This window comes from Dermacentor albipictus, unplaced genomic scaffold (assembly GCF_038994185.2).
Source record: "Dermacentor albipictus isolate Rhodes 1998 colony unplaced genomic scaffold, USDA_Dalb.pri_finalv2 scaffold_11, whole genome shotgun sequence".
Taxonomy (NCBI): Eukaryota; Metazoa; Arthropoda; class Arachnida; order Ixodida; family Ixodidae; genus Dermacentor; species Dermacentor albipictus.
The window spans coordinates 14056260-14080634 of NW_027225565.1; the positions used below are offsets into that span (position 1 = coordinate 14056260).

Here is a 24375-nt window from a genome sequence, read left to right on the forward strand (position 1 = left end):
CCACAACATGCACTCGTGGTGTCTTGCATGCTGTTGCAAAGCGAATAATGTAGGAATAAGTGCAATGTCCACACAGGTTGTAGGCTGAAAACTCGGTATGTGTTAGCACTTTAGAGGGCGGCAACCCCACACCCCTGCACAACTGCACAGAAATAAAAGCTGACAATACATTTCTGTTGAAAACAAGCTGCCAGAGCAAAGTTCTGAAGCATCAAAGAAATTAGAACTAGATTTGTGTGCAATGCAAACTGACAGACAACCAGCAAATATACTGAAGCCAGCACTCTCAACATGGGCCACTTTGGCCAGTTAAATTTTCTGAATAAAGCAAATGAGGAAACATTATGACACCCACGTTTTGCCCAACATAAGTAGACTTCCACCAAACATTTTTTTCAAGAATTGGAACTGGAGTTTATTTTACTTTTGAAAATGAGTTTTTTTAAAAGCTTATTGACCTATTTTTTTCTTGTGTTTTATGTTGGAAGATAATATTATGGATAAACGTTGCAAAGAGAATGTTCTATGTTTGACACTTTCTTGAAGTTCTGAGAAATAGAAAACGCACAAAGACGCATCAAAGTTCCAAAATTTCTCTTTGGTTCATGTTTAGAGATTTTCAACATTTTTTTCGTTTGTGGACAGCATCAAAAATGTATGTAATTATTTTACTGTGAAGCATATTAAAATGAGCAGAAAAGGTTTGCAACACGTTTTTAGTTTGCATTTAATTCGGCTGTGAAATCGGAAAATATTGTGGTAAGCAATACGAGGATGCTCCCGCCACCACTTTCAAATATTTTTTTAGCCTGCTGGGAACGCTTTTCAGGGATAAAATTTTTGGTTCTGTGCAGTTTGAATATTCCTACATGACATAAAAACAAGACAGACAAAATAAATTTTTCAACCGGACATGCATGTTTGATCTCATGTGGAATCACCATGTAGTACTAACAACCATGTTTTGAAAAATTCAGAATCAAGTTGCCTAATAAGTGCAAGTAACACTGTTTGGAACAAATTCCTTTCACAACAAACCACTATGAATGCTCCTCTCTTCACAAAAGCTGTCGAGCTGTGTACATCAGAATTCAGCTGCTGCCACAGGAGAGAACTCATGACATCATGCTTGATGGCACAATACTGAGACACTCAGCTACTGTAACAGGCTGGACAATTGATAAGTGGCACAATAGCCAATGAGAAAGGAGCAGTGAAGAAACCCACATTACCTTGAATGCTTGGCAGCAACGTCTGCTGGTAGAGGCAACCCTGTAGCTGGTGTGGAACAGGCCCTTCGCACGAAGTCAATACTGTAGGTGGGAATCAAATGCAGTAACCTTTCTCTGTTATAGCCGAGATTGCACAGCAAGCCAAAAGCAGTGACAGAACTCACGATCACGAGTACAGTTGGGGCACTCACCATGAGATCAGGAAAAAAGTTTGGCGAAAAATTTCACTTTCACTAGATGTAACATACAGTGTTATCCCAGAGCACAGCAATGCACATTACGCCACGTCATGCCAAGTGAAAGTGTACTAAATCGAAGCGCTAACTCAGAGGTCTCTTTCATATGACAGGCCAAGCAATGTTTCAGGTTTCACCACTATCTTTACAGATCCTTACAGGTTTGAAATTCTTTCCAAGCCAAGACCAGAGTTGCAGAGTGCTTCCCTCCATTCCAGCGAGTGGAGATGCCCACAATTCTTCAACTCATAGAAATGGTGGGAGTTGGACCATTCCCCACACCAGGAGTGGCTGAGCTGGTCCATTCCATTCCTTAGATTCCAGTAAAGGAAGCACTTGCAATTTCCCAAAGAAACTTCATTGTGCCACTTCGAAAAGCTTATGATAGATTGGTGGTGGTCACAGAACTCATGCACTGAGAATGTAGAAATTTAATATACAATCGACTTGATTCCACAGTAGTCCCCTCCACTTTGTCATGCTAGTAGAACTCATGATGCGCATTTGTGTCATCATCATCATCATCAGCCTGGTTACGCCCACTGCAGGGCAAAGGCCTCTCCCATATTTCTCCAACAACCCCGGTCATGTACTAATTGTGGCCATGCCGTCCCTGCAAATTTCTTAATCTCATCCACCCACCTAACTTTCTGCCGTCCCCTGCTACGTTTCCCTTCCCTTGGAATCCAGTCCGTAACCCTCAATGACCATCGGTTATCTTCCCTCCTCATTACAAGTCCTGCCCATGCCCATTTCTTTTTCTTGATTTCAACTAAGATGTCATTAACTCGCGTTTGTTCCCTCACCCAATCTGCTCTTTTCTTATCCCTTAACGTTACACCTATCATTCTTCTTTCCATAGCTCGTTGCGTCGTCCTCAATTTGAGTAGAACCCTTTTCGTAAGCCTCCAGGTTTCTGCCCCGTAGGTGAGTACTGGTAAGACACAGCTATTATACACTTTACAGCTATTATACAATTACATTACATTATACATTATATTACAATTACATTACATTACAATTACAATTACATTATACATTATTACACAATTACATTATGTTAATTACAGCTATTATACACTTTAGACATTTGTGTCACTGGCATTTAAATAAACCGATTCCGCTATGCCAAATAAGACCAATTGGTGTGCAAGTGCGACGGGGGCAGATGGGACTACAAAACTGTGACCTTGTAAGCACTCCGTCGGCCATGACAGGTAAAGCCCTATCAACAAGCACTGGCAGTGGTCCCTTCAGCTCCTCAATATTTCGATGTCTCTTTTCCCCTGTGTTTTTGCTGTAATGTTCACCAAGACTGGTGCCATCGATTCGTGATTCTTGCCTGCAGTCCATAATCGCACAGGGGCCCCATTTTGGCAACAGTACAGCGAATGCAATGTGGAGTGTCAGTAACGGCAAACTTGAAGTAGAGCCAGCATGATGACTACAACAATGTTCCCCGTGAAAGCACAAAATGCTGCCCAACTGACCACCATTTCTGCATTGGACATGCTCACTGCCTCATCTATTGCCACCAAAGTTTGCCAGGAGTATCCGTATAGTATTGGTTGTGGTATAAAATATGTTGACGTAACTTGACATGACTTATGAAAATAGACGGGGTGCCCTGACAGAGCAGTGGTACTTTCAAGTCTTCTACTCATAGTTTCTGCAGTTCAAAGCAGCTGTGTGCTTTTTATTTCTTTCTTGCTGTCTCTGGGGCCACATCCAAAGCTGTCTAAAGCCTGTGCCAGAAGTTACTCTTATCTAGTTGCACGACAGTGCGGCATAATTTGGGATTTAGCATTGTCTTTATGTCTGCTTCTTCTGTGGCTATTGTACTGCATATTTAAGTGCGTACCACAGAGTGTGAATTAAAGGGACACTAAAGGCAAATACTAAGTCATGCTAACGTGATAAGATTACTGCTAGAGAATCTCCAAGGCATAAACATTATCATGAACAGAGCCTTAATAATAGAGAAATTGAGGTAAATGCAGGAAGTGATTAGAGACTCCCCCGGGACATTCAAGCACTTGCCCGATGATGAAAGCACTCCTCAGTTAAATTCTGTCACTAGTACTCAACTTCAACGCGAACTAAGCGACGAGAATGCAGCATGGTGCACCTAGTTGCATAGGCTGTCTCCATTGCACATCATTTCAAGAAAGGGGGCGCGTGACCGCGCCATACACAGCAGCTACTGGAGTAGAACGCCTGCTCTGTTTGCGGCAGTCCCGCATGCAAGTTTCGGGAACTCCGAACACCCGTGATGTGGCCTGATTTCCATCCATCTCCGCACACATGACCACTTTCCTTTTAACTCCGGCACTTGGCACTTCCAGGCTGACAGAGCAAACGCAGAAAACGGGGAGACGGATGGTGTGCTAACCTAAGCACACCTACTAAAGCACATGGAGGAAGCTACGACAGCCAGTGGCGTAGCTAGGTCGTCTGGCACCCGGGGCCCGTAGGTCTTCTGTCACCCCCCATCCCGGGTGTAGCCGGCGGAAAGAGGGGTGTCTTCAGACGTATATGACACCCCCCCCCTCACTGGCCCCTTGCACCCGGGGCCCACGGCCCCCCGGCCCCCCGGCCCCCCCTGTTGCTACGCCACTGACGACAGCTAGGCTCAACGCGTGTAGAAAGCAGCCATTTCGATATGCCGATGGCAGTATGGTAACGCAGATTTAGGGTGGTACTCAATTCTAATGCGCATGCAATTTTTAGACCCATTTTATTGGAAAAAAAAGTGTGCATTAGATTCGAGTAAATACGGTACTCATATAGCAACAATACACTTATAGCACCAACATGTTCAATAATCCAATAAGCTATTGGTTTTCCTGTCGACTTTTTGACTTGGACAGAAACAGCATATGTACAAGCTGTGTATGATTAAGGAGCACATACTTTGTCCCGCGACATTGGCCCCTTTCCCCTCTTCTAACATGATTCACCGCATAACAAGTATGTACAATGGCGAAGTTAACTGAACACTAAGTTCAGGCAGTAAATACAAAAAAGCATTCAGAAAATGACTTTTTCTTTTTTAATTGCACATCTGAATAGCAAATCTTTAGAGATTTGCAATATATAGCATATAACATGGGGGTTATACAAAATAACAAGAACCGTGTACTTCGACTATAGTCGGATACAATTTTAGAAAAAAGGGGAAGCCCCACCCAGATGACCGAAGCATGACAGCCGATTGCCTCCGCGACTTAAATAGACCTGCTCGAAAAACCTTGCACTTGAAACGCGTAATTCTCGGTATAAATAAAGACTTTTCTATTTTGATGACTTGTTTAGTAAAGCCCTCATGTGCGACAGCACATGCCAGATAGCAACAGAAAAATAACCACGTGCCTTTTACAACGCTGCCCATCGTCTACTCTTTAGCTTCATTGCAAGTGACAAAGGTAGAAAGAGCAGCTCCGCAAGGCTTTTGCGCTTGTTCACATGTACACGGCGTATCTACTACTCGTTTTTCAAGCTTAAAATGAATCAGTTGCTATTGAAAAAGTACTTATATGCAACAATGCATTTATCGCAACCATTACAAACCTGGGGCGAGAATACGGTCGAGGCAGGAAGGTACAAGAATGCTTCATTCATCGTTTTAAATAAACACTCTTGGTTTTAAATAGCATAAAATTTATATTTTTTGGTTTTGTGTTGTCACAATTCTTTCTTCCTTTTCATTATTATTATAATTTTTTTTTTGCAAGCCTGCAATCTCGCCCATTCGCGCAAGGCATTGCGTGCGAGTTTTCCGCCGTGGTGCCCAGTGAGTTGACTTCGGACTTTGTTGCCGAACGAGCCTTGATGTCCACACCACCAAGGAGCCTCGACAAGAATAACAAGAGTGGCCATATCCTGGATAGGGATTCACACAACATGATCCTCGTATTGCGTAACAGGGAGCCTGAATGCAGCGCGGAGGCCACGACCAAGTTTGTAGCCGAGATGCTCGGTGTCAACGAAAGCACAGTGTTCAAGGTGAGGAGGAAGGCCAAAGTGTCACACATTTCTGGTTGCAAACTGTCGACGCCCTCGCAAAAGCGCCTACGAAATGCAGAGAAAAGAAGACGCAGGACGAAGTATGACAGCTTCACTTTGTGCCTGCTGAGGTCATGTGTGCACAATCTCTTTCACCACAACAATACTGACAGCCGAAAAGATAACTAACGAGTTCTCGAAGCGTATGGATCGCCCATCACTGAAGCGGTGTACTGTACGTCACCTGCTTGTCGAGATTGGATTCAAGCACGAGAAGAGGAGCCAGAATTCGCTGCTTACTGACTGGGATGACATCGCTAAATGACGGAATCGCTACCTTTGTGACGTGGAGCGCTACTGGGTGGAAGGCCGAAAGATATTTTTCCTGGATGACACATGGGTGACGGCGCGACACACTCAGTTGATCGTGTGGACAGACACCGTGGTGCAAAAGCATGGACGCCTGTATGCTCGAGTAAATGGCCTGTCAACGGGTCTGAAACAACCTTCTAGAAAATGAGTAAAGGTAAGGCGCAAAAGATAAGGACTAATGAAGGACACAAACGACAGGACCGGCTCCTCTTCGACGCATCTTCGGCATCTTGCAACCATCTTCTGGGCACGTCAGGCGCGTATGCAAAATACTTAAGCCCGAGTGGCGCCGGTCCTGTCGTTTGTGTCCTTCATCAGTCTTTGTCTTTTGTGCCTTGCCTTTACTCATTCAAGCATGAACCAAATAGCCCAAGAAAGAGTTTTACTTCTGGAAAAGGCCAGCGCCTGATTGTGACGCACATCGGCAGCAAGGATGGCTTCGTCGACGGCTGCTTAGATGTATTCCGAGGCCAAAAAACAGGCGACTACCACGAAGAGATGGATGGCAATCACTACGAGGGATGGTTTAATGACGTTCTGCAGAAGTTGCCAGCTGGTAGCGTCGTCGTTTCGGACAATGCACCTTACTATACCCAGCGAGAAGAGAAATTGCCGACGACAGCTTGGAATAAAAAATACAGGAGTAGATCAAAAGCAATAGCATCACCTACAGCGAAAGGATGGTGAAAAATCTTCTGTTTGAGTTCGTAGCATCTGTAAAGCCACTTTGGCATCTGAATGCCAAAGCGCATTCATCTGGTTGCATCGTTTATTTTGGTTATCCGGCTCATGCAAATAATGCAAATAAGAGAACAGTTATAAAACATCATTAGCTTAGTGAGGCCCAAAGTGCTCACTAGGGCAGCCATTATCGAGTTGACGGGCCCTATGGTGAAGTAGCAGCAGCCGAGGCGAAATTGACCGCCAATGATGGCAGCCTGCGTGTCGAAAGGAAAACAATAGCAGTCATGTTGGAGCCATCGTAAAGCTTTACATGACCCTTAAGGCCAATACATATGCAGCCAGGCAATAACAGATACACACCGTCGGCTCCGTTTACTCCACCGCACAGTCATTGTTAATTTCCTCAAGCCACTTGAACAAATAAGAGCAATGGAGAGCGACATGCCCCTGTTAGGCAGCCTGCTTCCAGGTAGTTGTGCTGCCCCTACTGTTTTTTCCAGCCTATTGAGATGAATAATGCCAATGTCAGAAGGCCCAAAATACTCTATTGGGAAGCCACCATCGAGCATGACGAGCTCTGTGATGAAATAACAGTAGTTGGGACACGCTTGAAAGGCACCTTTAGCAGTTTGCATTTCAAAGCGCAGTCATGCATAGCCATTGTAGGTGAAACAGCAGTAGTCAATGCGAAATTGACAGCCACTGTTGGCAGTTTGCATGCTAAAGCATAATTATGTGGTTGCATTATTTTGATTATCTGGCTCAGGCCAGTAATGCAAATAAGAGAACAATTATCAAACATCATTAGCTTAGTGAGGCCCTAAGTGCTTACAGTTACCAGCTGGTTTACCGCCCGGGAAAGGACCTGGGACCTGCTGATGCCCTGAGCCGCCTGCCCCGTCAGAGGTGCCTGATGCTGTTCCAGAACCTGCTGAAGTGTTCATGCTGGAGCATGCGTACCCGGAGGTGCTCTCCAGATCTGCGGTATCGCAAGCGACCAGCCGGGACCCAGTCCTGTCTCAGGTGGTCACGGCGGTGTCCCGTGGGGAGGAATTGGTTCAGCAGGCCTATAGCCAAAAGGCCACTGAGCTGAGCTTGCAGCAGGGCTGCCTACTGTAGGGTTCCAGGGTGGTGATCCCACAAAGTCTCCGGTCCAGGGTCCTGCAGTTGCTGCACGCGGGTCATCCTGGTGTGAAAAAGACCAAGATGGTGGCCCGGACCCATGTTTGGTGGCCTGGCCTGGACCAGGACATCGCTCACATGGTGCAGAGCTGCCAAATCTGCCAGGAGCATCAGCGGGCCTCACGTCATGTGGAAATCACCCCCTGGTTATTCCCACAGAGACCCTTATCCCGCCTACATGTGGATTTTGGGGGGCCCTTCAAGGGCCATTACTTCCTGGTGGTGGTGGACGCCTTTTCGAAGTGGGTGGAGGTTCTACCTGTCACCACTCCATCAGCAGGCGCGACCATTGCAGTGCTATGACAGGTCTTCGCTGCCCAGGGGTTGCCAGACGTCGTGTCCGACAATGGTCCTGCTTTCGCCAGCACAGAGTACCTGGCCTGGCTGACAAAGAACGGAATGCGCCGGATGATTGCTCCGCCGTACCACCCTGCTTCAAACGATGAAGTCGAGCGGGTGGTGCAAACCATCAAGGACAAGCTCAAGAAGAGCCAGACAGGGGATTTCCGGAAGCAGATTACCCGGATACTGTTCCAGTATCGGACCACGCCCCACAGTGTCACTGACTGTGCCCCCTGTGAGCTCCTGCTGGGTCGGATAGTCAAGACACCCTTGGACGTCTTGCATCCGGACCTCCAATCCACAGTGCTCCTGAAGCAACTGAAGCAGAAGCTGACTGCTGACCGAGGGTGCCGTCCCGGGCCTTTGCCGCAGTTGGGAGCAACAGTTTTCACCAGAAACTTCCATCCTGGCCCACCCTGGTCCGCCGGACAGGTGGTGTCTCCTGCCAGCGCCTCATCGCTGCTCGTTCACATGCCAGATGGGGCCATGTGAAACCTGCATGCCGATCATGTTAGGTCACGCCTCGAGACCTGGCCAGCACCCTCGACTGCCACTGCAGAGTTCCAGCCCGCAGGAGGACCAGCGGCAACATCAGTCGCTTCCAGCGGAGCACCGCCCACCTCAGAGGCGGCAAGCATTGCCAGTGGTGCGGCACCTGTTGGGCCGGTGTCAAGTCCGGCACTACTCACAAGGCCGACCATTGCGAACCATCCGGACGAAGCAAGGCTGGCTCAGGCAGCACCCGGCGTTGCCACACCCGGCCCGTCAACACCGGTGCCCAGGCGGAGTACTCGACGGCGGAGACCACTGGACCGTTACTCGCCTGGGTAGCAGGCACTGTCGACCCGGCTAGGACGGAGGCAGAACCTCGTACTAGCCTTGGACATTTTTTTGTTGTCGACAAACAAACTAGGGATAAGGGGGTGTAACAAGCATGTGATGCCCTCTCGGGCATAATCTTCATTGGCCCGCCAGGCTCGGTAGGCAACACCGGTCATCGCACCCAATAAACCCCGACGAGCACAGCTGCTCGGCAGTCAGTCATCGTTCATCACCACCACACTGCAGAGCGTCTATCTAACAGAGGGTGCCTCGAGCCCTCCCTCATTCACGAAACCAGGCGGATCGTGACACAGAACACTGCATAATATTAAATGAGTAGCAACAACAACAACAAAAAAAAACTCAGTCGAAGAACTTGGGAAACAGACAGTTCTAATAGACCATCAATATTTTCAACAAATGAAGATATTCTCTTGAAACCTTAAGATTATACATATGTATTTACTTCTGCAAGCTTTCTGTAGAGAGCTAGCTTTACCAATTTCACTGTTCATTCACTAACTACTGAAAAGTCACAATATTTCACAAGACATTAAACATAAGAGTAACATGCAAATTAGCAAGCAACATAAGGTAGATCATTCCTGTTATGTGGAGTTTTTATTTTTGGAGCTTGTGCCACGTATCATATAGGATACAAAGAATAGATAGTTTTAAATTAAATGCCAAATTTCCACACATCTTACTAAAAATCAATTCACACAATACTGTAATGTAAAACTGTGCTACGAAACATTACCAAAGGTTGTTTATTTTACCTTACACACTGGAAGGTCATATCTCATGGATCCTTACCTTTGTGCGCTGGCAGGGGCAGTGCCTGAACTTTGTCATATGGGACTGTGCACCTTCAAAGATAAGGAAATTTGACTGTCTTAAGTTCTGATTTTGACTATCAGAACCTACACAAACTAAGTTAACAATCCTGTTTATCACTCTCAAGCTCACTTGCAAACCAACACACCAGCAACACGCACAAAAAATATAGAGCAATACATTTTACAACTGTAGGCAAAAATACAAAGCTGAATAAAAGTAGTAAAATGACTGCGAGTTGGTCTTCCAAATAGGATGCTATCACAAACAGGGCATGTGCCACTGATGCATGTTTGGAAGGGAACATGCACCATACTAGTTCCCGAGGCCACATCTTGGTGTGACAATCTTAGTGCTCATACAGATGTGCAGAGATCCAGCAGCTTGCTTGTCTAATCAACATTTGGGGCGATCATTTTTAAGTTTTACAGAATTTTTAAAAGTCACCTCTGGCAGATAGCTTAACTCTAGTCCTTGAGCTGGATTATTCGATGAAGCGGACATGCACAAGAAATCGAAACACATGTTCAACTAATTAACAATACATCACATTAACTTCTTAATTACTTCAAGGCACATACTACAACAAATGAATTGTAGCCAGTGAGTTCGCAAGGCGTATTTACTTAGAATGAATTGTCAGGATCACAACGGTTTCGAAATATTCATTGTCAAAGTGTGCAACTAAATACATGGGTATTTCAGTTATTTTTGCGCTTCAAAGCATAAAAAAAGTGTTTTGTTAAAAAAAGCAAGTGGAACAAGGAACAACAGTGAATTTTTATTGCTAGTTGATGGCACATATCTCAACGTGCCATCCTCTGAATTAGTTAAGTAGTGAATTTTTGTCAATTAGTTGATTAGGCGCTTTTCGCTTTCTCATACAAGCAATGCCCTCCTCTTTGAATAATCCAGCTCAAGGACTAGAATTATGCTATCTGCCAAGAGCAATTTGTCAAAATTCTGTAAAGCTTAAGAATGATCCCCTTGTGAGGCTCATATAATATATCCTGCAGCTCAATAAGGGGATTACTAAGTGCATCATGCTGATAAGACATTTAGCATGTCAATTACAATGTTTCACTTAACTACACATTGCCTGCTTATCAATGGCATTGCTTAACAATGTCTTGCGGAAAGAATAAACTGAATTGATTGCTTGACAATTGTGGCCATATCACACTGTCATTCTGATAGCGCCCAGACTGTTAACATGTGACGCCTACGTCACCCCTTTTGAAGTGTACTTATATCACTCCCTCCCATGAATAAACGCCTTTCGTTACCGGATCACCGGCTTGCCTACATGGTGGCAGCGGAGCCCAGTTGAGATGACGACGACACCACCCCCGCCTACGACGCTGCCAGTTCCATCGACTCTACTATCGGCGCCGAAACCCCTGGATACGTCAGACGACGCCTGGCTTGGTTGGAGAATATGGAAGAGTGAGTTCGAACTGTTTGCCACTGCTACTCAATTGACTAAGCAGCCAACCGATGTGCAGGCAGCAACATTTCTCGTGAGCATAGGCGAAGAAGGCAGGAAAGCATTCAGCACTTTCAAGTTCGACGCGGACGAGGACAGAAATGACGTCAAAGTTTTGATCAAGAAATTCGAGGACTACTACAAGCCAGCAAACAACTTAACCCTCCACGAATTCCGCTTTGGTTCAAGGGACCAGAAAGAAGGCGAACCATTTAATGACTGGTTGATCGAACTGAAAATTTTAGCCAAGAACTGTGAATTCGGACTTCTAGAAGACCGTATGCTACGCAGCCGTATCGTTCTAGGCGTCTGAGACAAGCGTTTGCAGCAGAAGCTATTAGCGGAAAACCCTTCTTACCAAAAAACGGTAGACATTTGCCGCATTGAAGAGCAAGGGAAGCAGCACTTCCAAGAGATAAGCGCAGCAACAGGCGGAGCGCAAACTACGATAGTGAACTCGGTTGCGACGGAAAAGAAGCTGTGCAGTAGGTGTGCACTACGCAAGGCCTGCGCATCGACCCGGAGCGTGTTCAGGACATTCTGGAAATACCCGAGCCTAAGACCAGTAAGCAACTGCAAATTTTTCTCGGCACAATGAACTATGTACAGCGTTTCATTCCCAACATGTCTGTCTTGACGGAACCGCTAAGAGAACTACTGAGAAAAGATAACGCATGGGTCTGGACAGAAAAACAACAGGCCAGTTTTGAAGCACTGCGCCAGGCACTGATAACAGCGCCGATTCTTTCCTACTTCGACCCGAAGAAGGCAGCCACGCTTTCTGTCGATGCTAGCCAGTCGGGCGTAGGGGCTGTTTTGATGCAAGACGGCCATCCCATAGCCTTCTCGTCCAGATCTCTAACAGAGGCACAACAGCGTTATGCGCAGATTGAAAAAGAAACGCTTGCGATAGTACATGGGTGCACGAAGTTCCATGATTATATTTTCGGCCAAGCAGACGTGATCGTCGAAACGGATCACCGGCCGTTGATACCGATCTTCTCCAAGCCCCTGCATCAGTGCCCGCTTCGTTTGCAGCGAATGCGCCTCAGCTTGCAGCGTTACGCAATAACTTTGCAATACAAACCGGGTAAAGAGCTATTCCTAGCGGACGCGTTATCGCGGTTTCCTAATAAGATGGCACTGCAAGAAGAAACCGAGCAGTTTCAAGTGAATGTGCTTGACTATGTTTCAGCGTCGGAACACCGCTTGAAAACCTTGCGGGATGCGACAAACGAGGATCCGGCACTGATCATCATCCGTGAATACGCAGAGACGGCGTGGCCGGAGCACAAGCATGGTGTCCCAGAGCCGGGAAGGCCATACTGGACCTACAGGGAAGAAGTTCACGCACAAGATGGGCTAGTCTTCCGAAGCAACAAGGTCATTATACGGAAATCGAAACGGGCAGAGATCATGCAGCTCCTCCACGCAGCGCATGCTGGAGCAGATAAGATGAAAGCGAGGGCCAGCAGTGTAATGTTTTGGCCAAATATGTCCGCAGATATTAAACAGTTTTGCAAGACCTGCAAGGTATGCCAAATGCACCAGCCACGAAACCAGAAAATGCCCCTTTTGAGCCATGATGTTCCGACCCTGCCATGGGAGTCCGTAGGCGTGGATCTGTTTCACTATGGCGGTCGGGAGTTCGCCGTCATGGTTGACTTCTATTCCTTTTTCTTCGAAGTCCGAGAACTTCGCCACACCACATCTAATGCGCTCAAGACTTGGTGTGCACAAGTTTTTTCGGTGCATGGGCTGCCACAGAAGCTGTATAGTGACAATGGGCCCCCCTTCAGTAGCTCAGATTTCAAAGATTTTTTGAGTAAACTAGACGTGCATGTCACGTCAAGTCCATATCACCCGCGTTCTAATGGCATGGCGGAAAGAGCTGTTCAGGAGGCCAAAAAGCTGCTCAAAAAGTGCTCTTTTCGCACACCAGATTTTGAAATTGCTCTGCTTGAGTGGCGTAATACCCCCAGGGACCCAGTTCTGAAGTCTCCTGTGCAGAGGCTCATGGGGCGGCAGACCCGGACCCTCCTGCCGGTACCAACAATCCACCTGGAGCCAGAGGCCATACCCAGCAAGGAGGTCCACGACCGTCTCCAGACGATCCGGCGCCGGCAAAAGATCCACTACGACCGCAGCGCCAGGAACCTTTCCCCGCTGACGCCGGGACAACGCGTAACGACTTACGACACTCTCCAGAGAACCTGGGCTCCAGCTATTGTGCTAAGGCCAGCCGCAACGCCAAGATCTACGATTGTGAAGACCGAAGACGGCCATGAAATCCGTCGCACAAGAGAACACCTGCGAGAGGCAGCACCTCAACCGGAGCCAGAATCAACCTCGCAGGAGCCTTTAGAAGACGACCTCCAGCCTGGACAACAGCAGTTACGCAGGAGCACAAGATTGCGTCGGGAACCCTGTCGATACCCGTTGCCAGATGAAACTTCTAGACCTTATCATCATTAAAGGGGAGATGTGGCCATATCACACTGTCATTCTGATAGCGCCCAGACTGTTAACATGTGACGCCTACGTCACCCCTTTTGAAGTGTACTTATATCGCTCCCTCCCATGAATAAACGCCTTTCGTTACCGGATCACCGGCTTGCCTACAACAATAAACCGGAATACCTTGATGGCACATGAAATGTTACTCATAGATCTTCAATTCAAAGATTATCTTGTTTGTTTTTCTTTCATCGAAATGTATTTCCTAGAAGTTAAACCAAGATGTAACGACGTCAGTAAAATCGGCAGTTTATTTCATTATACTGAAATTTGACCTTTATGTAAGTACAGTTGCCAACAGATTTTTTTTTATGTGGAAGGGGCAGTAACATTGTCTGAATTATTGGACAATTAGAAAAAAAAAACATTTCAATGAGAAAAGAAATTTATTTTGTTAAATTTGAAAGTCTAAAACTAAAGGTAAAGTTTCATGCTGTGTCGGCAATATCCTCACATTGGTGGTAAAATGCGAGGCCTATAATGTTTTCATGTTAACTCTGCCTTCGTGGCTGATAGTGTCGCCTGCAGTGGGACGATGCTATCCCCAAAAGTGCAGGCAGATGGAAGCAAATGGTTTGTCTCCCTCTTGCTTCAATGCATCACTGAAACACAAGATTGCACAACCTCCAGCACTAAATGCATGTGGAGACTGTAATGTTTGGAGTCGGGCATGAAATAGATAGTAGCTGGCCCATGCCGTCGTCCAACTTATCCACGCTGAGGACATTGTTGAAGGGAGAGACTTCTTCTCAATGACAACGAGGAATATGGGTTTATTTACAGAATTTACTTGAGAACGTTAGAGTTCATCAGTCTAACATGACTGCAAGAGGAATGCACTCTGAGGAGCCGCCAACGGCTCGTTAAATACAGTCTGTCCTCCCTAGATCCCTAGGTGAAGGAAAAACGGCCGTTCAACCTGCTACAAACTCGGAGCGTTAAAACTCATCGTAGCCGACCCGCCTTTAAGGCAGACGGTTACACACACTTCCGCACAGGTTTCACTGACCACACCGAGGTTAGTGGGTTCTCGGAGACACGGTGCTTTTCCCCGAGCTGGCGCCTCTTCATCCCAGTGTTGACTCTGCAGACAATGGCCGCCGCATCTGTTTATGACTTCTAAGCTGCGTGAGACGGCAGCGCAAAATATCTTCCAGGAGCTCCCCGGATTTCCACCGCTTCTAACAACCCATGGGGGCCACGACGAATCCACGAACAATACTTGGTCCGCCGACCGCGTTTAGTCATAGCAGCGTCGCTCGCTTGGGGACGCGGCGTGAAGGTGATCAAGCTAGTGCTTTATCTGCCCCACCACGGCTGAAGTAACATGTCGGGTTTGGTGTTAGTTGGAAATGAGCTGTGATAGCTGTTGTTAGCATAGATAAAGTACACGGATGTTTTTTTTTTTTTTCCAAAAAACCTATCACCACAAAAGCGAATTGACAATGTCAGTGCAAAGGTTTAAAGGTGCGTTTTGCTTCGCCCCTGTCACCATGTCTTTCTCTAACGAGTAGAAGGTAAACAAGATCCTTGCCTTAAGATCTGCAAATGGTAACAAGAGGAAGGCTGCAAATATACATATCAGTCATAGAAGTGTGGCGATAGACCAAGCACATCGACTATCATCAGAAATTATGAAAACCTGAGACAAACCAGCAGCTTCAAGAAACAGCGGCGGAGGACTCAATTTTTTATTTCTAGCCTACGCACGAATGTTCTAGCATTTATGGCCTCAAACCCTCCTGCTAGCGTGCGGGACGTGGCCGCCCAGGTACAAATTTCCGAGTTATCAGTTTGGAGGATTCTAAATGACGGCCTTTCACCTGTACCACTTTAACCAGCACCAATGCTTTGAAGATAGGGACCTGTAGAACCGTCTAGATTTCTTGAGGGTCCTCATAAAATGCCGATGAGTCACCGGACTTTTTGAGCAACATCATGTGTACAGATGAAGCCAATTTTCGCAGAAACGCCTAGGTAAATTTGCATAATGCACACTACTGGAGGGACTCAAATCTACACTGGGTAAAGTGCAATCGGCACCAGTACCAGTGGACGCTCAATGCATGGTTCAGAATTTACGCCGGTGCTATAATGGGTTCCATCTTCTTCGATCACACACGCTGACTGGACAGCGTTACATGAACGAAATCCTTGAGGGAGTGGTGGATGAGTTTCTCGGTGAAGTCCCACTGTCACGTCTTCCACTTCTGTGGTATCAGCAAGATGGGACACCCACACAAAGCAGCAGCCGAGCACGAAACTGGCTGGATGCAACTTTTCATGCGCAACAGATTGGAAAGCACGGGCCTGTAAATTGGCCGGCTAGGTCACTTGACCTCTCTCCACTCGATTTCTTTTTTTGGGGTTATGTGAAGGATCGTGCTTACATGATCGAGATGGACGTCAGATTAGTTCAAGGCAAGGACAACGGATGTCTGCCGTAGAGTTCTGGCATCGGTCATCAAGAAAGCCACTGAAGATGGGATGAAATGGACACAATACTGCGTAGCTGCAAAAGAAGACCTATTCGAACACGTCCTCTAGGCTTGTGTTCAACGGAGCTTACGAATTCATAGATAATAAGGGAACACTAAAATCTCAGTGTGTGTTTGTGTAAAGACATCCTGATTGCCAATTCAGCTCCTTTAGAAGTGGTATATTTACTTTCTTGAAAGCACCGGTTTTGCCTTTTCTACACTTGTTGGTCGCTTCCCGGTCTGTTTATCTCGCTTTTATTTTTTGACAGAAACATTTTTTTGCAGCACGTATACCCTTTCATGAAAAATAATCCGCTCACTTTAATTTGGCTTTGGTCCGAAACAAGTTTCTGGAGCGAAATATAGCTTTGTGCGCTCTCTTTCGTTGTGGCGCGAGCAAAGCCGGGATTTTGAAACATTCTATGCCCATTACATTGCTTTTCGCATTTCGTGCATGGTCAGAGTGGTGCTTCAGCCGCGTTATCAAGGGGCTTTTGTTATCAATGTGATCACTCGGTCTTGAGAGACAGATAAGTGTGACGTAGAAATGGGAGGAAGGAATAGCTGCAAAGCCACAAAACCTGCTGCTGGTGCTCCTTCCCTACCACTATTAAGGTGATGCGCTGTCTCTTCAGGTTTGCGACAGGCAATGCGGTTGCTTTCAATCAGTTTATTTGACGGCGCTGCTTTATGATGCAGGTGGGAGCGCACTCACATGGTATTTGACATACTTCGTGAGGCTTTTTTTCCAGACGGAAAAAATTGTGTGCCATTAGTACATCGCTGAAAACATCGCAATTAGATGTCATTATGGGGTGCCTGAAAAATGCCTCATTGACACTTTGAAAAATAGGACAGTACTTCTCGAGTTAGACAATTACAGTCGCCGACCAATTTTCCGGACTCCGAAAATTCAGACATGCTCGATTATTCGGTCAGCCTTGCGGCACCGCCATTCTCCCCATAGACCATAATGTATAACAACTGCCGAAAGTTCGGACACCTTGCAACCTCTCGTCTGATTTTTCAGACACTCCTTGAGCCAACTCGGTCAAGAGCACCATGCACCGACTCTGACCGGTGCATGGTTCGTCTTGCTGAACGCCATTTTTGTTTTGAGCGGAGCTTCCTTGCTGCCCCACGAAGTGGCGCTACAGGAAATCCCCGCTTCTCATCATCGTTTCTGCCTAGTTCGATAGAGTGGCTCTGCAGCAGTTCCGGTTTCAGCTTAGTAAGCCATGTCAAGACAATCCAGCAGCTGATTTGTTTCTTCGCGCACGACACTGCGAGCAGGTCGCGCTTTGTCGTTTGTGTGACTGGTGTCGGCACGGTGGTGTTTGCTTTGTATGCTGTGTCGAGGTTTCGGTGATCCAACGTGGCATACGGAAACATCGCGTCAAGTCTCTAATGGCGCCGACAGTGCCCGTGCAGACTGCGCTGCGGAATGCCGGCGAGCGGGTGCCGGGAGGCCTAAGATTTGTCGCCTTCCGATGTGCTCCCTACCGACGCGGATAATGTTCTGCCGAGACTTGCGCAGTGGTTGCATTGCGATTCCGGACACCGTCTCATTGACAGTTTCACAGATGCTGACACTGCTGTACTGACATGCGCAGAACTTGACGACAGCGAGATCATTCGTCAGGTTTCTGCTGCACCGTCGGATGATGTCCGGCGGTGCAGCAGTCGGAAGTTGACGCACCATGTGCTACGCTGCCGTCGCATGCGGAGCGTGTACAAGCAGTGACTGTGCTTTCAGCCGCCTATAGTGACCGTACAACCCTCTCCGAGATTCAGGCTTATCTGATTGCGCGTAAACGGAACAGCGTGCAACGGCGCATTCACGATTTCTTCAAGCCTACTGCCGAGCCCGAATGAGTGCGTGGAAATAAAGGATTTCATTTTTTTTTTTCTTAAAGGGACACTAAAGGTTACCAGAAACTCAAGCTAAAGTGGTAGAGCAATGTTCTAGAACGTCTAAGGCGTCAATTTAATCGCGAACAGAGCTTTAGTAACCGAGAAATTGAGGTAAATGCATGACACGATTTGAGACCCCCCAGCGACATTCCAGTACTAGCCCGATGACGAAAGGACTCCTCATAATTTGTGTTACTAATACTGAACTACTCGTATTAAAAATATCATTTAATTCGATTATAAGACGGAAAAAAATGCTACTTGTCTACGTCTATTCGATTCTAAGAAAAAACATTTTGACATTACCCTTCAGTAATATGGGTGTTCGAAAGGTTTCGTTTTCGCTCGACTCTGCGCGCTCGACTTTGCGCCGCGCATGCTTTGGAGTTTCAGTACTTTCGTTATCCCGTCGTGCTGTGAGGGTTCTGCTGGCTCGCGAAACTTTCATTTAGAACAAGCAGCGAGAATTCCACGTCCATGTGATGTCGTGGGAAGCCCTCGTTGCTTTCCCGCTCCGGAGAGCCGGTGTCGAGGCCGCCTTCGTAGTACGCAACGACGCCGGCAGTGCGAGCCCTCAGCAGCAGGTCACGCCCGTCGGTGCTCAAATCGCTGAAGTTGAGCCCACTATCGCGAGCCAATCTGTCGGTGTCAGGGTCCATTGCGACGAGCGTCGAAGTTTGCGTCATAGAATGAAGTACCAGCTTATGGGCGTCTTGCCCTGGAGTTTGAGGTATAGTAGCGGCGCCTGGTGGCGGTGCGGGAAACGACACCTGGGTCGTGCCAGCTTGCGTCGTCCTGGCTGTGGCGAAGCACGTTTCTAGGCCAAGTTTTGTGTCGAATCGCACTTTGTTATGCCCTGTTGCGAGTGCGAAAAGGCTCGTCACTTCTCACAGACCACACCGACTACGCTGCGAGCTCGCCGCAGCCTATAGTTTAACCAAAACTGACTCTCCGTGTGCCGTGGGACGTAATGTGGGACGTAATTCGTTTCTCCTTCCACTAGCCATCATACTCCCGCTTTCGCTCTGCTGTCGGCTCTGTCTTGGCTCTGTTTCTGGCCGCGCGTTTGTGTTTTGCGCAGAAAAGCCGTAGCGCCGTCTGCGGACGCCGTTCTACTCAGCGATGGCGCAACGTCACTATGAGACCATGATGTCAGTACTCCTCGATCGGAGGGCGGGCGATTTGAACTGCGCTAGAGGTACGCGGACGCTTCAGAACGCATTTTCTCTTAAATTAAGTCTCTCCTTGGCACGAAACAAGCGTTTCGAGGTTTCTGTGATGGTATCTCAACAGTCCACGTTGACTTAATAGTAATCTTTAGGCTGCGTTCACACTTGGTCTCGGAGCAGGCGGAAGCGGAAAAAACTTGACAAAATCCGCCCGCCTAGGCGGAGAAATGAGCGGAAAACCAGGCGGCGAAAAAATCGGTCTCGGACCGATTTTTTCGCCCAGGCGAAGCGGAAAGACGTTCCGCTTTACCGGAAGGTGCAATCGCATGTAAACATCCGGTCGTAAAATTCAACATTTTCCGTTGCTCATTGTCTATATTTAGGAAAAGCAACTAGCTAAAGCTATCGAAACTATGTCTTGTTTATCTTCCATGGTAGACGAAAGTTAAAAACAAAACGCGCAGTTGCGCGAAATGGTAGCTTTTAGTAACTGATGGGTCAATGAATGAACGTGTGTCTTGAAATAGTGTGATGAACAGTGCCACCACGCGGACAAACGTACGCAAACTAGATAGATGTGGGCGAAAGCGGAAGTGATTTCCGCTGCAGTGGCGAAACAAATGTGAACGTTTTGTACATGCGCGAAAAAGATTATCCGGCCGCTTTGGCTTTTCCGTCCGCTTGCGGTTTCCCAAGTGTGAACGTAGCCTTAGTGTCCCTTTAATCTGCTTTTTCGGACACCTGTTTATTCGGACATTTCCGCAGTCCTCGTGAGGTCCGAATAAACGGTCGGCGACTGTATTTGCAATTACCAAAATAAATCGTGGCAACGAAAGAATTACTGGAAACAACATACACTAGGTTTTCTTCAAGTAACAGAACTGCTTTTTTTAAGTCTCGGTGCATGATAGTTGGGGAACACTGTATATTTCACAATGTAACCGAAATGAGGCCAAGCCAGATTCACTCGAAATCAGAATCAACAGCAGTTATGCGCAGCAGTGCTTATACTCGGACTCACAGAAAAAAGAAGACAGAGAGGCTGCAGTCTCACGGGAAAGGCCAAGCAGCATCAGTTATATCCACGTATGCGACAATTACACAAAGGAAGATTACACCACCGAGAGGACTCAGACTGTTAAACTGAACTGTCTTCTACTATGAGGTCTTGTATATACTCACATAGCGGAGTCACTTCAGCACTCAATTCTTCGAGGTCACATGAAGTTTCTTGAAGTGCAAGAATGATATATATATATATATATATATATATATATATATATATATAGGCTTCAGAAAGCAGGTCCCCCCCCCCGAACAATGAAAACTCTCTGCCTATGGCTCTGCGTATGCACTGGCCAGCCATTAACAAGAATTTCAGTGTAACTTGCAAGTGAACAATAAAACAAACTCGCAGTAACAATGTGTCATTATTCAATGGTCTGCAGTGACAAAAGCCACATTAAGCCGTGCCAGCAGCAGTGAAATTTCTTTACATTGAAATCATGTATAAACACACTTCGTTACATTAAAGTCTGAAATACAGTTGAACCCAGATATGTCGAACCCACATACAGTCGAACCCACTTATAACAATATTCAAGTGCCGCGAAAATTCCATTGTTATAACCGATAATTGTTTTAACCAGGTTGCATGAAAAAATCAAAATAGGGGATGGCAAAGATGATACAAGAAGACTATATAGGCAGGGAGGCCAGTGCCCCTCCCCACCACCTTCCTCCGCCCAGCTGCTGATCGTGCTGATCGCCCAGCTGCTGATCGGAACTCCTTCCTGGGCGCTCCAATCACATGTAATAAGCCGCAGCTGTCGGCATTAAAGAATGGCACTGCTATAACAACTGCAAAGAGGTGTCACGGGTGGCAAGCGATATGCGAACGCTGCCGAGGCATCACTTTGGGGGCCCTAAAAAGGGCCTTTAAGAAATTGCGAGAAGGCTGCCATGGCAGCTTGTCAGCTTGAGAAATCCAGAAAAATGCTGAGGAGAGATCACCACAAGCATCTCAGCACGTACTTCTCACTGGCCTGCACGAGAAAAGCCTATGTCCGTCAGCCATGCATGCTTTACGCGAAGATAGCCGACATCCTCCAAGGCAGTGCAGCGGAATGTTCCTCGTGAAAAGGAAGCCCTGGAGGGGACTGAATCATGTGCCTCCTGTGAGGAAAGCATTGAGACAGCCTGCCCTACCGCATCATCACTGCCGTCGCCGCCGCCGCTCTCCAATGCAAGCACGTTTGCGACGATCGTCTCATCGGTTAGAAGCACTTAGTTTCCAAATCTATAGCCGTGCGCTTTCTTTTCAGCGGCAACGGTGTGCATTGCCGATGATCAGCAGGCGGATCAGCCATCTTCCGTTTCGGCAGCAAGTAAAGCGAAGTTGAGAAACCGCGTCACCGAGAACGACTTCGACACAACCAACAAAAACAAACGCAAATGATTAAGCTGTTCACAGAACTGCACTGAATGAGAAGCCAGCCAGCAACATGATGATGATGATAGTTATCTAAAGAAAGGTACGACACTTGATTCTGCAACCCGTGAGGGAGAAAAACATGCGAGAGAGGTGGTTCTTGTGGGGGTCAAAGGAGGAAAGGCTGGCACTATCTTCTGCAACCCTTGCAGAAGCACACGAGACGTTCATTTGAGGGATCACCAGCCGTTTCCGTGGAGGCGTAAGTAAAGGCAGGTGCGACAGAAAATTTGGGGGCTTTTGCTCTTTGAATATATGATTCTGCCTAGGCACTACGGAGGAGGCTTTTTTTTAGCGCGTGCTGTAGGCATTTGTCCCTAGGCGTTCCGGCATTGCAGAGTGGGGTCAAGCAATCACCAGATGGTGCATTGGTACCCACTGGCTCACCGCGCAGGAAGCCAGTGGCAGAGCGTAAACAAACTCGACTGTACTTCGCAATGCCAGCATGTCTAGGGGACAAATGCATACGACACACGCTAAGAAACCTCCTCCGTAGTGTCTAGGCAGACTCATATATTCAAGGAGCAAAAGCCCTGAGCTTTTCTCTCTCACGCCCGCTCTTACTCGCGAGTGCCCACAAACGGCTGGCGATCCCTCAAATCTCAGCGTAATCTGCTTGCGGTGCAGTTGGCACGGTCCATCTGTGTTTCAGAAAGGCGGCATAGAGCTATGGACACAGCCCATTTGTGTTCGGAGGGGTGGAAGGGTGACCGGAGAGAGCCGCACGGAGATGGCTGGAAAATGAGCGCGCGGCAGCTGCTGGAGCAGGGCCAATCGTGCAGCAGCTTGAATTTCTGATTTTCTTTTCAACGATTCTGTATTTCACTACCTTTCGGCTCGGACACCCAGCAGCCAGACTTCATCGTTATAGCCGATGATGCGGTGTCGGAGCATTGTAGTAAGCGGGTTATTTCACCATGGAGAACATATAAAAGTCGAGCGTGCAGCAGCTTCTCATTGTTATACCTGATATATTGTTAAAACCGGTATCGTTATAAGTGGGTTCGACTGTATGACAAATGATATTGTGCGTATGAAACAGCTGTAAAGACCCTTTGAAAATACCATGCAAATGTACAGGGCTAGTGCACGCATATATAGAACGCCCCATTCACCAGAACATTCGTTATACCGAATGAGGCACACGCCGATGGCCTCAAAGTGCACTGCTTAGCGCACTTTGAGGTGTTCTGCCGCCTGGAGGTGGAGATGAGAATAACACATCGGGGAAAGTATGACGGAGCGTGCTGAGCGCACGGCAAAGCAACGCCACCTAAAGGAAAGTCTAGGTGGCTGCGAAGGGAGGGGAATAAGAAACAAGGTGAAGCGACGCAGCAACCTATATGCTTGCACGTCAATCACGTTCACGAATAGAACCACGACAGTAACCCTTTTTTTCTGCACTTTTTGCTTCTTGCGGGGCTCGTGTGTGCAGTCAGTTAAGGCCCATCGAGCTGTTTGGCTAGCCCACGTGCTAGCTCGAACATCAGCATTTCTTCTTTCCGATTTTTGTGGCATCGTCGTCGCGTGGGTTGAGTGCCTACTGTAAAAACCTGCGTATAATACAAGGTTTTTTTCCTATTATTAGCGTCTTAAATTTTCGCCTCATACTATTTGCGAATCCGAATAAAAATTTCAGTCAGAAAGTTGGGCAAGAAGTTTTGGTTTTGTTATTGCTGCGTGGCTATGGCTTGACTTCGTTATTGCTGCATGGCTATGGCTTGGCTTCCTACAGCTTGGCTTCCTTATTGCTGCGTTGCTACGGCTTGGTTTCGTTAGTGCTGCGTGACTACAGCATCGTTTCTTTCTTGTTGAGTGCGCACCTTGGCAGCAAACATGCAAACCACGCTTCGCGAAGTACATCTTTTTTATTCCGCATTGAAGGACCAAGACGTCAGGACCACGAAAACAGTACTCGGCTGCTTTCAAGAGAAAGGTTATTTTAGTTGCACAGGACATCGGCAACAGTGCAGCCGGGAGGCAGTTTGGCGGCAACTACGGAAGCATTCGCAGGTGGTGTCGACAGAAGGAAGCCCTTTTCGTGTGCAGCAGAACACGAAGAAGCTTTCGCGGCCTGAAGAGTGGGACATTCCTGGAAATCGAACTCACCCTGACGGAGTTCGTACGCCAACAGTGGGTCGCGCATCTAGCTGTTAGCGTGAAGCTTTTGCAGGCAAAAGCAAAGGAGCTTGCAAGTGAAAAAGGGCTACCAAGCTCCGCCTTCAAAGCGAGCAAGCACTGGATATGTTGCTACATGTACCATGCTGGTTTTTCCTTATGCCGCTGAACTTCGATTTCGCAAAAGCTGCCCCAGTTGTTTTAGTGCCACGTTATTTCGCTGCGCAAGTCCAAGAACTTCCAGCTAGGGCAAATCGGCATTGCTGACCAAACGCCGATTTATCTAGACAGGCCATCGCCTCTCACCGTGCATGAAAAGGGATCTAATTAAGTTTATGTCCAGTCCACTGGCAACAAGAAAACGGGAGTTACCGTCATGTTGTCGTGCACGGCAGACGGACGCAAACTTCCATCACATGTCGTCTTTTAGCGCAAGACAGTGCCTAAAGGTGAGTACTAGCTGCCAAAAAATGTGGTCGTGAGATGCC

The 24375-nt window shown here is 47.3% G+C and overlaps 1 protein-coding gene across 2 annotated transcripts in view; it reads right to left on the reverse strand.

Moving 5' to 3' along the window:
* The window catches only part of LOC135914962 (UDP-N-acetylglucosamine transferase subunit ALG13-like), a 152833-nt gene that overhangs the window by 95910 nt on the left and 32548 nt on the right, over window positions 1–24375 (reverse strand). For both annotated transcript variants that reach the window (XM_070528219.1, XM_065447901.2), the window contains exons 12-13: window positions 9692–9744; window positions 1233–1313 (exon numbers count right to left, since the gene is read on the reverse strand). In XM_070528219.1, coding sequence (XP_070384320.1) covers window positions 1233–1313; window positions 9692–9744 — 134 coding nt within the window. The remainder of the gene's footprint in view (window positions 1–1232; window positions 1314–9691; window positions 9745–24375) is intronic.